The sequence below is a fragment of the Hemicordylus capensis genome, chromosome 5, assembly GCF_027244095.1.
Source record: "Hemicordylus capensis ecotype Gifberg chromosome 5, rHemCap1.1.pri, whole genome shotgun sequence".
NCBI classification, from domain to species: Eukaryota; Metazoa; Chordata; class Lepidosauria; order Squamata; family Cordylidae; genus Hemicordylus; species Hemicordylus capensis.
Window position 1 is genome coordinate 19,656,578 of NC_069661.1, and position 15,150 is coordinate 19,671,727.

A 15,150-nucleotide genomic window follows, 5' to 3' on the forward strand; every position below is an offset into this window, starting at 1 on the left:
AGAGCCGCTCGCTCTCTTTCGCGCGCGCGCGCGCCGCTCTGAACTGCTGCGACTCGCGCGCGGCGTTAGCAACGCTGCCGCGGCGTCGCCTCTTGCGGGGAGGGCGCGCCGGCGCTCACCTGGAGGCGTTGCTAGGGCCCTGCCCGCGGGGAGGGGGCGGGGAGAGGGCCGCTCGGGCAGGTCTTGTGGCGGCGGCGGCGGCGGCTGCCCTCTCTCCACCGAAAGGGCTTTTCTAGGGGTTGTCTCTGCCTGCCGTGTGGCCCCCTAGGTAGGGGAGGAAGCACGCTGTCCGGCCGAGTGGGGTGGACTATGTGGCGCGGGGAGTGAGCCGGGGGCCCTGAGCTGGGGAGGGGGGAGGGACCAGAGATCAAAATTTCGAGACCCCCTCTAAGGGGAGCAGGAAAGAGCTCTCGTGTAAACTCGCCTGAGGGGGGAGGAAGCTTGTTTGGGGGGTCTTAATTGGGGGTGGGGGTGGTGTCTGCTCAAGATTTCCCCCTCCGAGGAACAGATTTGGTGTTTTTTTTTGGGGGGTGGGGGTAGACCCCCGGGGTGGGCTCCAGAGTAAGGGACCTGCTCTGCTCTGGAGGGATTGGGGGGTTCCTCTTCTGAGAGAAGGGGGCGGGTTTGTTCCAGAGCCCTCCCGTTTGGGGGACCGGGCTGCTGGGAGGAGGAGAGAGTTTTAGAGGGGTTGCTTGTTCTGGGCCCCCTGGTTGTCCTTAAAAACTCCTTGTGGGTCGTGTAAGATCCCTTCTGGAGGCTTGTCAGGCGAAGCTGATCTTTGCAGAGCCTGTTAGAAGAGAGATATTCCCGAGCTGGTTGTGCTTCACTGGGGGAAGCGTGTTGGTTTGGGGGCTCCCTTGGCTGTATGTGGGCAGGCGGGGGTGGGGGAAAGGTGTGTCTTTTTACAGCTCTCGGGTTTCTCAGTCGGTGTCAGCTGGGATGTTGTAGGGTGCCAGGCCTAACCCTTGAGACGAAAGCCCGCAGTTTCCCCCTTCATAGGCAGGCTTGCCCCCTGCATGCATACATATTACTTCCTCCCTGCACTTGCTGCTGCTGTTTATTGACCTGACACCAGGGAGATGTCTGAGCTGAGGAAGCGAGGAGGTGGGGGAGACCATGAAACTGAAAACATCACTGACAAGGTGAGTCTGCATGGGCCTCGGTCACTTTTTACCTTTTTCCAGGTGGGAACGTGGGCGGTGTGCAGTCTGCTCTGTGCTCTCTGTTTCTGAAGAGGATATTTGCATAGGTGTACCATAATCTCTTCATGGGCTGTAATGTGTTTCTTCTCCCTTGTAAGAAGTTCTTGTTCCTGAAGGAGGATTGCATTCTGGAGGAGAGAGTTAGTCACACTTCCTCACCATCTCCTCTTTCACTCACTTATGATATCACCTCTCAAGATATGCTTGTGTAATGAATTGAGTGCAGGTGCTTGTTTTCTCCCTCTCCCTCTTAGGTAGTTGCTCTTCCTCCCCAGTGATACTCAGACATGTCTGTTTTTACCCAGAAGCAAATGTATAAGTGGTGTGGAAAACAGGAAAGCTCCCCTCTTACTTTCTGTTCTGACAGGGTTGAGCTTGTTAAATGGGAAACACTAAAGCTTAAAAAGGTGGCAGTTCTGCTGTAAGAGGCCACTCCTTCTCTACCTGCAGTCTGCACTCCTTGAATAGAAGGCTGTCTTTTGAATCACTCCTCCCTAGCTATGAGGATGTAAACTGCTGGTTCAGAAATACATTGACCCTGATCAGACAGAAATAAAACATACATTGCTAAATTTGCTCTAATTAGGTTGTATCAACACTTATATAGTGGGTTATATATTTTATGGGTTTCTAACACTGATAAGCAGTTGCCTCTGCTCTCTAAAATGACTTGAAACAGAATACTGTATTCTAAGGGGAGAGGCTTTTCAAAACAACTGCACTGGGGTTTGTGCCTGTAAACTTGAGGCCGAGGGAATGGAATACAGTACAGTATTGCATTATTTTGGTTCATGTCTTATGTAACTTGAGTAAGCACGATTGTAAAAAGTGAAAAAGAAGACCCTAGGCTTTCCGAAGAATGCCTAATTTTTGTGTAAATATGAAAACTGACATTGACTATACAGCCCAGTAGGTGACATTAATTAAATCATAATGCTAAGAGTTCAAACATGTGCAAGCACTGCATGCAAGCCTTGCCAAAAATCACTGCGTTCTTCCAGTGTCAGGGAACTAGAAATGGAAACAGGGGAGTTCATTATTCATTGGTATTTTTAATTATTTTCACCAATGAAAAGAAAAGATGGAGAAATTTCTTGTCTTATGCTGCCTTTTAATACCAGCTAGAATCGGAAGAATGGGTATTAGGGATATGTACTACTTTATTTTTCCTAAATAGTTTGATTGCTTTGTGTGTTTCTCAGTGTATTTAAGAGTATTAGTCCACTGAATGTATCTTGGGAAGCAGGCCAGTTGTCTTCAAACTCTCTGACTTTGACCTTTCCTCATTAATATACCTGCCATGAAAGTTGTGAAGAGCATTTTGGAGCTTGTTCTAGGGCCTATGCTTAGAAAAGAACTCTAGCATTCATCAGATGCTTGAGTTCTTCTTAAGCATCAGATGAAGAGCTAAATTTGCACCTGGTGGACCGTACCACTTCAGACTGCAGGTAAGGCTCACATGATTGAATGCTTCTTCATTAAAAAAAACACAACACAACACCCTCTGGCACCAATAACCCTTCTCCTCTGTCAGGGAGAAGAGTTCTGGCCTAGTCTCCCCCCCTAAAGTGCTAGGTTTCTATGTGCAAGGTTTTATTTCTGGGTGTTTGGTTTTTGGTGGGGAGAAGTTTTCAGTTTTGAGAGTTCTGATCTGCAGCCTGAAGTGGTACACAGTCTGGATGCAAGCTTATCATTTCATCTGAGAACTAGGGACCTAGGAAGCTGCTTTATACTGAGTCAGTGCATTGGTCTATCTAGCTTATTATTGTCCATAATGATTGGCAGTGGGTCTCCAAGATTTCAGGCAAGAGTCTTTTCCAGCCTTACAAGGAGGTGTCATGGAGTGAACCTGGGACCTTCTACATGCAAGCAGGTACTCTTCTAATGAGCCATGGCCCCAACCCTTAGGGGCAGGGATCAATAAGTGTTGGCTCAGTTTATTTATTTATTTTTATTGTTGCATTTGTATACTGCCTTTCATTAAAAACAATCGCAAGGCGGTTTACAAAAGTTAAAAAAAAATACAATAAAATGACAATAAAAGTATTTAAGCTAGAAATATAAAAACAAACCAAATTTAAAATCTATAAAATACGAGTATTTTCACCAGACACAAAATATTTTGCTCGTCAGATTGTTCCTCAAGCTATATCCAGTGTGCTGTAGTGGTTAGAGTGCTGGACTAGTACCAGGGAGACCTGAGTTCAAATCCCCATTCAGCCATGAAACTAGCTAGGTGACTCTGGGCCAGTCACTTCTCTCTCAGCCTAACCTACTTCACAGGGAATGTTGTGAGGAGAAACCTAAGTATGTAGTATACCGCTCTGGGCTCCTTGGAGGAAGAGCGGGATATCAAAATTGTAAAATAATAATAATAAATATTGGTACATTACTCTTCAGGACTTTTTTCACTCCTCAGGCATCATTTTTCACTTGTCACAGACTAGTGGGTTTCCTGCGCCCTGCTGAAGGGGAATATATTATAGTAGTCAGCATTTGCATGTAGTTGCCCATCAAATGCCAAGCAAGACATACCCTGCTTAGCAAAGGGGACAATGCATGCTTGCTACTGCAGGACCAGCTCTCCTCCCCAAGACTAGAACCCCGTTCGGACATAGCATCAAACCACAGGTAGACAAACCTGTGGTTAATCTGTGAAGTTGGGAACCATGCTGCAGACTATTGATCAACTGTGGTTTGGCAACCTCCAGCTTCTGGACAGAGGAACCTCTCCTCTTCCTAGTCTGCATCCCAGCAAGCTTCGTTCTGCTCGCAGTCACCAGACTCTGGGCAAGGTGTCAGCATGTTAGTAAAGTTGCAATCATTGCCTGCGATGTTGGAGGGGGCGTGCTCAGTACATTCATGCCCTTTCGATATTGGTGGGGCAAGACATTTTAACCCTTTTCTCACACCACTTGTACCACTGACATTGCAAGCACTCTCAAACAGTCTGGAGATGGGGCATATCCACTAATTATGGGATGGCAGTTCTGGTGGTGGTGGGAAGCAGAAGTAGTAACATTGGCAGGTCAGCGGGCCGTTACAGGGGAAGGGGAATTGGAAATCTAATAGCTGTTGCCCCTTCCAGCTGTCCTGCCAGCTCTGACCATGAGGAGCAATGCCAACCACCCTTGGAACCTCGCCTTGCTCCTTTGTAATGCCAGGTCGGTCCAGAACAAATCAGAAACCATCCATGATCTGATTCTGGATGAAGGCGCCAACCTGGTATGTATTACAGAGACCTGGATGGGGGAGGCTGGTGGCCAAGTCTGGTTCCAGCTTCTGCTGCCAGGTTACTCTGTTGAGGAGCGGGTAAGGGACCGTGGGTGGGGATATGGAGTGACTGTGGTCTATAAGAATAACATCTCCCTTGCCAGGATCTCTGTTGAAGTGCCAGACCATATTGAATGTGTGTACTTAAGTTTGTGGACCGGGTATCAAGTGGGTTTTCTGTTGGTGTACCGATTGCCCCACTGCTCAACAGAGTCCCTAACTGAGCTGATGGTCTCGGGCTTGGTGTTGGCATCCTCCAGGCTTGTGGTGGTGGGGGTCTTCAATGAACATTTTGGGACCAATCTGTTCAGGGCAGCTCAGAAGTTTATAGCAGCCATGATAACTATGGGCCTATCTCAAGTAGTCTCGGGACTGACACACATTGCTGGTCACACGCTTGATTTGGTCTTTCACTCTGATCAGGGTGGTGCTCCGTGGGTGGGGACTCCTGTGATTTCCCCACTGTCATGGAGGGACCACCATCTGGTTAAGGTTGGACTCACAATCTTTTCCCACCTTTGCAGGGGTGAGGGACCTGTTAGGATGGTCCACCTGAGAAGATTATTGGATCCAATAGGATTTCAAGAAGCCTTGGAGGGATTTAGTGTTGTCTCTGCCAGCGATCCTGTTGATGCCCTACTGGAGAGCTAAATCAGCAAACTCACTGGGGCAGTAGACATAATTGCTCCTAAGCGTCCTCTCTGACCCACTTTAAAATTGACCCCTTGGTATACAGAAGAACTACAAGGGGCTGAAGCGGCGGGGTAGGTGATTGGAGCGCAAGTGGAGAAAGACTCAACTCAAATCTGACAGATTGCAACATGGAGCTCATTTGAAGATTTACTCTCAGGCAATACATGTGGTAAAGAAGCAATTCTTTTTCTGCCTGTATTTCATCTACAAATTCACGTCCGGCGGAGTTGTTCAGGGTTGTGAGAGGGCTATTATTATTATTAATTAGATTTCTATACCACCCTTCCAAAAATGGCTCAGGGCAGTTTACACATAGAATAATAAATAAATAAGATGGATCCCTGTCCCCAAAGGGCTCACAATCTAAAAAGAAACACAAGATAGACATCGGCAACAGTCACTGGAAGTACTGTGCTGGGAGTGGACAGGACCAGTTACTCTCCCCCTGCTAAATAAAGAGAATCACCACGTTAAAAGGTGCCTCTTTGGCAGGTTAGCAGGGATGTGCACCTCCTACCTCTAATCAGAATCTGGAACCATCGATTACCCGCTGTGACGTGTTTAATGATTTCTTTATGGTAAAAAATCTGTATTCGGGCTGACTTAGATTCCGTCTGCACAATTACTTCAGTGTCTGATGTGGAGGTGTCCAGTGACTCCTCTTGTGTGGTTAGGTTTGATCAGTTCCAGTTTGTGACTCATGAGGATGTAGACGAACTGATCGGAACGGTGCAGCCTACCACCTGTTCTCTTGATCCTTGCCGGACATAGCTTATACTGTCTGGCAGGGGGATTGTTGTAGAAGGTTAGGTAGAGATTATAAATGCTTCTCTGAGGAAAGGCAGGATGCCTCCTTGTCTTAGGAAGAAGGAATTTATTAGACCGCTTCTGAAGAAGCCTACCTTGGATCCCTCAGAGTTGAGCAACTACACGCCTTTCTCCAACCTTCCATGGCAGGGCAAGATAATTGAGAGGACGGTGGCCTTCCAGCTCCAGACAGTCTTGGAGGAAACTAATTATCTAGACCCATTCAGACTGGCTTTCGGGCAGGCTATGGGGTGGAGACTGCCTTGGTCGGCCTGATGGATGATCTCCAATTGGGAATTGACAGAGGAAGTGTGACTCTGTTGGTCCTTTTGGACTTCTCAGCGGCTTTCGATACTATCGACCATAGTATCCTCTTGGAGCTTCTGAGGGGGTTAGGAGTGGGAGGCACTGTTTTGCAGTGGTTCTGCTCCTACCTCTTGGGCAAGTTCCAGTGTCCCTTGGAGACTGCTTTTCTTCAAAATCTGAACTTTTGTATGGTATGCCTCAGGGCTCCGTATTGTCTCCGATGTTGTTTAACATCTACACGAACCTGCTGGGAGAGATCATCAGGAGATTTGGTGCAGGGTGCTATCAGTATGTTGATGACACCCAAATCTATCTCTCCATGTCAGCATCATCGGGAGAGGGCATAACCTCCCTAAATGCCTGCCTGGACGCAGTGATGGGCTGGATGAGGGATAACAAACTGAGGCTGACTCCAGATAAGACGGAGGTACTCCTTATGCGGGGTTGAAACTTGAGAGATGAGTTTGATTTACCTGTTCTGGATGTGGTTACACTTCCCTGGAAGGAACAGGTATGCGGTCTGGGGGTGCTTGTGGATCCAAGCCTCTCCCTGGTGTCCCAGGTTGAGGCAGTGGCCAGAAGTGCCTTCTATCAGCTTCGGCTGATATGCCAGCTGTGTCCATTTCTTGAGATAAATGGCCTCAGAATAGTGATACATAGACATATGCTGTAACCTCCAGACTGGATTATTGCAATGCGCTCTATGTGGGGCTGCCCTTGTATGTAGTCCAGAATGCGGCAGCCAGGTTGGTCTCTGGGTCATCTCGGAGAGACCATGTTACTTCCGTATTGAAAGAGCTACACTGGCTCTATTTCCATAAACCACCCATTGAGATCATCAGGAGAGGTCCGCCTGCAGTTGCGACATCTGGTGGCTACTCGGGGACGGGCTTTCTCCGCTGCTGCCCTGAAGCTTTGGAATGCTCTCCCTGCTGAAATAAGAACCTCCCCATCTCTGACAACTTTTTAAAAGTCTTTAAAGACGTATCTGTTCATCCAGGCTTTTAATTAAATATTGTTTTAATAGTTTAACACTGTTTTAAAATATTATTTTAAAATGTTAAATTGTTGTAATGTTTTAACCTTTTCTGATGCTTTGTTGGGATACTTGGGATAGGCCCATAGTTGTCATGGCTGCTATGAACTCCTGAGCTGCCCCAGACAGATTGGTCCCGAAATGAACATTGAAGTCCCCCACCACCACAAGCCTGGAGGACCAACACCAAGTTTGAGACCAAGTCCGTCAACTTAAACATAAGCCACCAAGGTCTTGAAGTTCTTGTGGGGAGGTAGTGAGGCACAAAGCAAGGCAACTCTCTATAAACAACACAGCACCTGGTTGCCTTCTCCCATGCAGGTGGACCTCGTTATCTACGGATTTCATATCTGCGGATTCGCACATCCACGGTTGGGAGAAAGACACTTGTCCTTGGCATACATGACAAAAGAAGAAGAAAAAGCCAACCTCATGTATCCGCGGGTCGGAGGTGGCCGGAAATGACTATGAAGGTCATTTCTGGCTGCTATTTTCTTCAGTGGAGCCACAAAATGGTTCTTGACTTTGGGGGCGGGGGAAAGGAGGGGGGTGCACAGCATGACTCAGGAGCAGCAGCAGAGCATGGCAAGAAGCTCCTCCCCCCCGGTGACATTTGGATGATTTTCTGCCTACCGGGAATCACGATCCCATAAGAACAAAACCCCACTGCGAATAGCCAGGTTCTCCTGTACTTGGAATTCTTCTTCTTTAAAAAAAAAAAATATATATATATATATGGATAATTATAGAATTGTTTAGCTGCTGGGACATCATAGATCAGTACACAGCTCCAAAGTAAGACTCTATACCTCAGTACTTCTAACAGATTAACTCATTCATAATATGGTCGGTCATGGACAGTGTGCCCTCTAAGGCGTGTGCGTGAGCTCACACGTTTTTTGATGTCCGCTCAGTTAATTTTAAATCCTGCTCAGGTTTAATCAGGAAGGTCCCACTCTGGATGCATGTGCGCACACACTGCCTTGATACCTCTGCCCAGGAAAAAAACCTCGTTTTGCACATAGATGAAAAAAATTAGAGAGAATACTGGTCACAGAATATGGTATGACACAAGTAAGAGTGTACCATGGTGTAGGTGTCTCCTCTCAGGTTAAGGAATAAACATTCTGATAACCCAAGCAAGCAAACAATGCTTTTAAACTAAACTTAAAATTGCTGACATACTGTGAAGTGGTATGTCAGCCCAGTAATGTTGTGGATGTACATTACACACATGTGAATTGTGCAAATGATGCACAAGAGTAAGCCCATTGGTAATAATGGACTTACTCTTGTCATTTGTGCAACTTGTGTACACACAATGTTACTGGGCTGATGTACCCTTGTGCAGTATTTGAGCCACCAATATGAAGTGTTTAAAAAGTGCATTCAAAAATCTACTTCATGTAGATCTAATTTTTTAAATTAACATTTATATCCTTCTCTTCCTCCAAGGAGCCCAGAGTAGTATACATGGTTATATGTTTATTTTTACAACAACCCTGTGAGGAAGGTTAGGCTGAGAGATACGTGACTGGTCCAGAGTCACCTAGTGAGTTTCATGGCTGAATGGGGATTTGAACCTGGGTCTCACTGGCCCCAGTCCAACACTAACCACTGCACCATAGTCCTCTAGCACTTGGTATCCATAAACATGTCAACCATCAAGAGTTATCTAGGTCACAGAAGTAGTGCAGGCTGCTGCAACTTTTGTTAGACCAGTTACATGTAGTGACTATTAAACTGACTTCTAAGTAAACATACGTACAACTACTGTACTGCATCTCATCTAACACTACTTGGGAATTCCTAAAAGTCATAGGCCTTCATTCAAGAACCAACTTAGTGAGATACACAAACAGCTTATCCAAAAGTCACATTCAAGGAATTCCTTTATTTGGACCAATAAAAAGACACACCATCTTAAGCAATCTTTCGAGTTCTTCAAAACTCTTGATCAGTTAATTAAGCAAGGCAAAAGGGCGTTGGGGTTGGATAGCTGAGCATGATGAAATAATGCTGAAAGTCTTCAGTTTATGACAGTCTGAAGGTGGATTACAGAAGGAGTTAAGCAAACACATGTGGATCAGCCCTGCAAGGCATTAGACAGGGTCTTAGGTTGTATCCAGGACTTCTGGGGTGAAAAGGGGACAGTTGTGGCTGCTCTCCCATTTTTAGGAAAGAAAGGACCAACAGTGATTCTGTTCTGCCTGCAGTGCTAAATGAAGCACACAGAGCCCTTGTAAGGGGGAGAACAAAAGTAAAAGAGAAATGTGGTTGTCTTTATATTAATAAAGCTGGAGATTAATTTCAGGTGATGCATTAGGTAAATAGAAGCCAAATTGGTAGTGTTACCTTATACTGGAGGGCATTCCTCCCCACTCCCCACCACCAAAATAAAAAGGGAAAGAAAGATTGTGCCATTGTGTTGGTGTTGACTCCTGGAGACCACAGAGCCATTTGGTTTTCTTGGTAGAATACAGGAGGGCTTCACCATTGCCACCTCCTGCGCAGTATGAGATGATGCCTTTCAGCATCTTCCTATATCACTGCTGCCCAATATAGATGTTTCCCATAGTCTGGGAAACATACCAGTGGGGTTTTGAACTGACAGCCTCTTGCTCCGTAGGCAAGTTGCTTCCCCGCTATGCCATTAGAAAGCCCCCCAAATACCTAATAAATAACTAATGCCTAATAAAGGTATTATTATTCAATTGTGACTTTTGGATATTTTCTAGTGGAGCAACATAACTAGCTTACAGTATATATATTTTTGTGCTTTGGAGAATACCGCATTTAGCCATCCAGCAGAGAGTTTTTGAAACGGTAGGAGAATGATAACTATTGGAAGATGATATTTTGGTTTGGAGGTGGGACAAAAGCAGCTTTCCTGCATTGGGATACTTGAACTGCCCCCCCCCCCAAGACTGCATTCCTTCTGCTTCCTTTGCTCCTGACAGTTGCTCTCTTCCATGCAGCTTCTCCCTTCCTTACAGAGCTTCCCTTTCCCTTTCAAAATCTTCTTCTGTTGTACTTGATGCTGTGTCCCCTGTCAAATAACACCTCATCCTTTTTAATGAGGTGAAGTGTAGAAACTCACTTCTCTAGTCCTCTTACATTCTCTTCCAGTGCAGCTGGCTGACACTTGCTACAGGTGTGGTGGATACGAGGCTTTCAGGCAAGAAAACAGAGCACACCCACAGAGTCTTTGCTGCCCGTCTTTTTATCGCATGCTCATGTCTTGACTCAGCCTGTTGATGGAGAGGCCTTTACTTTTTCCTTTGTTCTTTATTAATTGGCTGAGGTCCTGTGATGTGCTGCTGTTTGAGGGATTATATTTCCACCCACTGGTGGAAAGAGTGAGGGGTGGCAAGAAACCCAAGCCTTGGTTGGTTCTTGGTGATCTTCAGCAGAGACTGCTGGTAGTATATGCAGATAAGCTGCTACACCCCTGGATCTTACTTTAACCAGTGAGATAATGAGTTAATCTTCCATGCAGTTTTCTCCTCTGTAGGTATTCTGCTACAGATCTTAGTGACAATTTTTCCACAGAATAATTTCAAACTGAGACTTGTGCATTAATTGGCTGAATTAGAATTTATAATGAGATTTGAGACTTCAGAGCAGTCCTGAACAGGGAGAGTTTTTAAAAATCACATTACAGAGTTAATTAACTTAGCATTACTAGGAGATTGTTATCATTACTGATTGTTGTGCTTATCTTGTATACATGTAAGCTTGTCATGGAACTAGGCCTCTTGCATTTCCTCTTGCAGGCATTTGACTCCACTGTGTTCTAATTTCTCAGTGTCTGTGGGTGTGTATCTGCCTAATAAGGATTAGATTTAGTGCATCTAGTGAAATGAATTGTAATCCACAAAAGTTTATGCTACAATTTTTAGTCTTTAAGGTGCCACAAAATTCTTCGTTATCTTATGAAGTGGCCTCTAGTCCATTTCGTAGTCTTGAAGAACTAGACTTAATCTGTTGCAACAAAACAGCTATTCTTCTGGAATAAGAAATTACTTTGACCTTTGAACTAGGGCAATTGCATTCAGAATTCAGCTTCCAGTCTCTGTCTGTGCAGTGCACAAGAAAGCTAGAGATGGTACCAGAGAAAATAGGAGCATCGAGATGATCTCAAAATGTTCAGTCTGAAAAGTCAAGTAGTAACTTAAAGTGCTCAGTCATTTTTATGATGTAGTTTGCCTGATCCTAGAGTGGCCAATGGTTTTGGAGACTGATCTGTTCCTTTTTACAATGCAATGACCCTGAAACTACTTAGACAGTGCAATAATATTCAAGAATTTAATGGATTTTAACTTGTCTTTTAATGTGACTTAGCCCTTGAAAATGTCAAGAGAACCATTAGTCAGTTTTCTAGAGATAGCCAGCTAAATGTTCTGTGAATTGCAGAGAAGGTCTGCTGACTTCAAATAATGTGATAGCAGATGTACTGAACTGTAAATGCTGCCTCTTCAGAAAAGAAGTTACCAACTGCTTATATTCAAGCGGCTAGAAAGTACATTTCAGGACTGAAGTCTGCAGGATGTAAACAATTAGTTTTTAGTTGTCCAAAATCTCTAGGATGTAAAAATTACCTTGGGGTTCTGCTCACCTACCTGTGTATTTGTGAAAGTATAGTTCTACTGTTCTTCCAAAGACAGGAGAGCCTCGTTAATCGCGACTCACTAACCTCAGTTTTGTGTATCTGTGGTCAGGTAATGGACACAAGGCCTTGGTATACACGGGGGGGGGAGGAAGGTTTAAAAGGGTTAAATCTGCATATCGGGGTGGGGGTGGCAGGAAATGTTGGAGGTAATTTCCGTCTGCCATTTGAGACTGGGGGCCATTTTATGGCTCATCCCCCCCGCCCCAACACACACACCCAGCAACCAACTAATACTGAGGTTCTCCTGTATTGCTAAGGAAATACTTGGATCAGAGTGAATTGTGTGCTGCTTTGCAAGCCTAGTCCAGGAGGCTGATTCCTCTAGAATTTGGATCATGGGCTTCTTCTGGTTGGATTCATTCCTGTGAAACTGCCTTTCGCTATAGTTTAGAATTAATTGCCAGAGCTCTAGAGCAGATAGTTCTTCTGTGTTTGCAATTATGACTACTAGAGTAACTATAAGCCACACCATTTCTGTGGCGGTGCCTCTGGGAAGCCAGAATATGACAGGACTGGGAATCTGGCCCTTCAGTGATTCTCCGTACTTTCACAAAGTGACATGCTCATGTTATAAGAAGATTCTCAAGCCCAGTGACCTTTTCTTTATTAACTCCAAGCCCATCTCTGCAGCTCAGACACCTCCTGGCTTTATTTCTGTGAAGCAAATAGCTGTTTCAAGTATTGGTAGGGCAGGGGAAGACATATTCACTTATTTATTGCTAGAGATGTAGATCAGACATTCAGTCTTTGTTATAGTGGGCCTCGCTAAGTGGGGACACATATTATTTGTGAAAATTTGTAAAACATTTAGAAGATGGCCAAAACACTTGTATTTTGGTCCACATTCAGTGTTCTGCCCAAGCTTGATCAAATTCTAAGTGTCTCATCTATTTGAAAAAAAGGTGGGATAAATACTTGCTGGTTAAACAAAACCTTCTCTTTCCAACTTGTTTTATTTTGCATTGTGGTTCAGAGATCCTTTATTAATTATTTTCATAGAAAGTTCAAGGGTTTTGGAAAACCTCATGCAAATCTGGGGTCCCCCCCACTTTCACTGACACCACTATTTTGCAAGATCGCGACTAATACTGAGCTCTGGTCATCATACCTGAAAGACAGTGTTTGAATATAGTGAAACTGATGATACATGGAATGTTGATTTCAGGGCTGTCACTAGCTGGGTGTGGGGCTGAGGGCGAATGAGCATAGGAACATAGGAAACTGCCATATACTGAGTCAGACCATTGGTCTATCTAGCTCAGTATTGTCTTCACAGACTGGCAGCAGCTTCTCCAAGGTTGCAGGCAGGAATCTCTCTCAGCCCTATCTTGGAGAAGCCAGGGAGGGAACTTGAAACCTTCTGCTCTTCCCAGAGTGGCTTCATCCCCTGAGGGGAATATCTTGCAGTGCTCACACATCAAGTCTTCCATTCCTATGCAATGAGGGCAGACCATGCTTAGCTATGGGGACAAGTCATGCTTGCTAACACAAGACCAGCTCTCCTCTCCAATGTTTGGGACCTCCAAACTTTTCATATGATTACAGAACCATATTGACTGGTGACATACTGTATAAATAGTGTGAGTGAGTGAGTTTGGGCATGTCCAAGCATCTTGGACATATAGTGCATTTGTAAGGGGAAAAGTTAAAAGCACAACACATGCCTCTTGCTTCACAATTCTCACTCAGGCCTTCAGGATTGCAAACCAATTTGAGCACAGTGCTTTTACCAAAAATTAAAAAAATTAAAAAAAAGTTGTTCGGCTGTTTACAGTTAGCTTCACTTTCACTAGGTGAATGGATAGAGATTGTCCAGTCTACTTCCCACCCTGCCCTACATCTGTGTCCGATGTCAGAGCCCTATAGCAAACCCCTGCTAACTTGGCAAAGAGGCACCTTTTAACATTGTGATTCTCTTTATTTAGCAGGGGGAGAGTAACTGGCCCTGTCCACCCCCAGCACAGTACCCCTCCAGTGACTGTTGCTGGTGTCTATCTTATGTTTCTTTTAGATTGTGAGCCCTTTGGGGACAGGGAGCCATCTTATTTATTTTTTCTCTGTGTAAACTGTCCTGACCCATTTTTGGAAGGGCAGTATAGAAATCGAATAAATAATAATAATAAGAAGAATAAGAAGTAGTTGGGGGAATAACCATAAAAGGAAAATCCCATACTTCCCATTGCTGGCTCTGAGGAGGAGGAAGGCACAGGCTCAGCACATGGCGGCTGGGCAGACGGTGTGCACAGGGCTCTGGTGGTCAGCCAGTGCTGACCACTTTGCCTCTGTTATTCTCTGCTGCCTGCAGGCAGCCTGCCAGCCTGCACTGGAGAGCTTCAGCGAGACTGGCAGAGAGGACTCTGGAAACCCCACCCACCCAACAGCTGATAGTTGGGTGAGGGGAGTTGCAACCCCATCGTGTGGGGAACCTTTCAATGGCAGGCAAGCCTCCCGATCCTGACCAGCCCCATGCTGCTGGTGCATGGGGTGCAGTGGAAGCATCCCAGAGCCCGCACTGGTTGCAGGGAAGGGAGGCAGGTGTGGGGCTTGCAGGAGCAAGGTGTTGGAGGTGATCGCCCTGGTCACCTCACCCTAAAGATTGTCCTGGTTGATCTACTCAAGCCCAAGATAGGCTTTCAATCCGTGTCATTGCTGTTTACATATAATAATAAATAGCATATGCCACTTTCACAAATTTTAAAAGTGGTTTACATCACAGAAGGAATGGGAAGACAGTCTAAAAAAAGAAGCACAGTGGAAATGCCAGCAACAGACAATGCACTATGCTGGGTTCAGTGGGGATAGTTGTCCTCTGCTGGCTAAATAGAAGGGAGTCTCATTGCTTCAGGAAGTGCTTTTTGCCCAGTTGGCAAGTGTTATGTTCCTGCTGCATCTCACATTTCATTTTAGGTAAATACCTATTGCAGTATAACTGAGGTACTTGTCTGGTTTTATCTTCTAGGTTAAAATAACATTTTGGTGAGTTTGTGCTTTGTTCCCTAACACTGCATCTTGTGCTTTTTGTTTTAGGATGTGGATGGAGATGATCGATTTGCAGAGCTTGATCTCAGAAGTGATTCAGATGTTCCAGAAATTGTTCCACCAGCAGACAGCACTCCAGAAATTTTAAAAAAGGCTCTTTCTGGCTTGTCCTCAAGGTACTG

General features: G+C 45.3%; 1 protein-coding gene across 1 annotated transcript in view; it reads left to right on the top strand.

The window, feature by feature from the left end:
* Nucleotides 1-486: 486 nt before the first annotated feature.
* Nucleotides 487-15,150, top strand: part of CDS1 (CDP-diacylglycerol synthase 1) — a 63,529-nt gene continuing 48,865 nt past the window's right edge. The window contains exons 1-2 of the mRNA XM_053255727.1: nucleotides 487-1,142; nucleotides 15,017-15,144. Of these exons, the coding sequence (XP_053111702.1) occupies nucleotides 1,080-1,142; nucleotides 15,017-15,144 (191 nt within the window). The 5' untranslated portion in view covers nucleotides 487-1,079. The remainder of the gene's footprint in view (nucleotides 1,143-15,016; nucleotides 15,145-15,150) is intronic.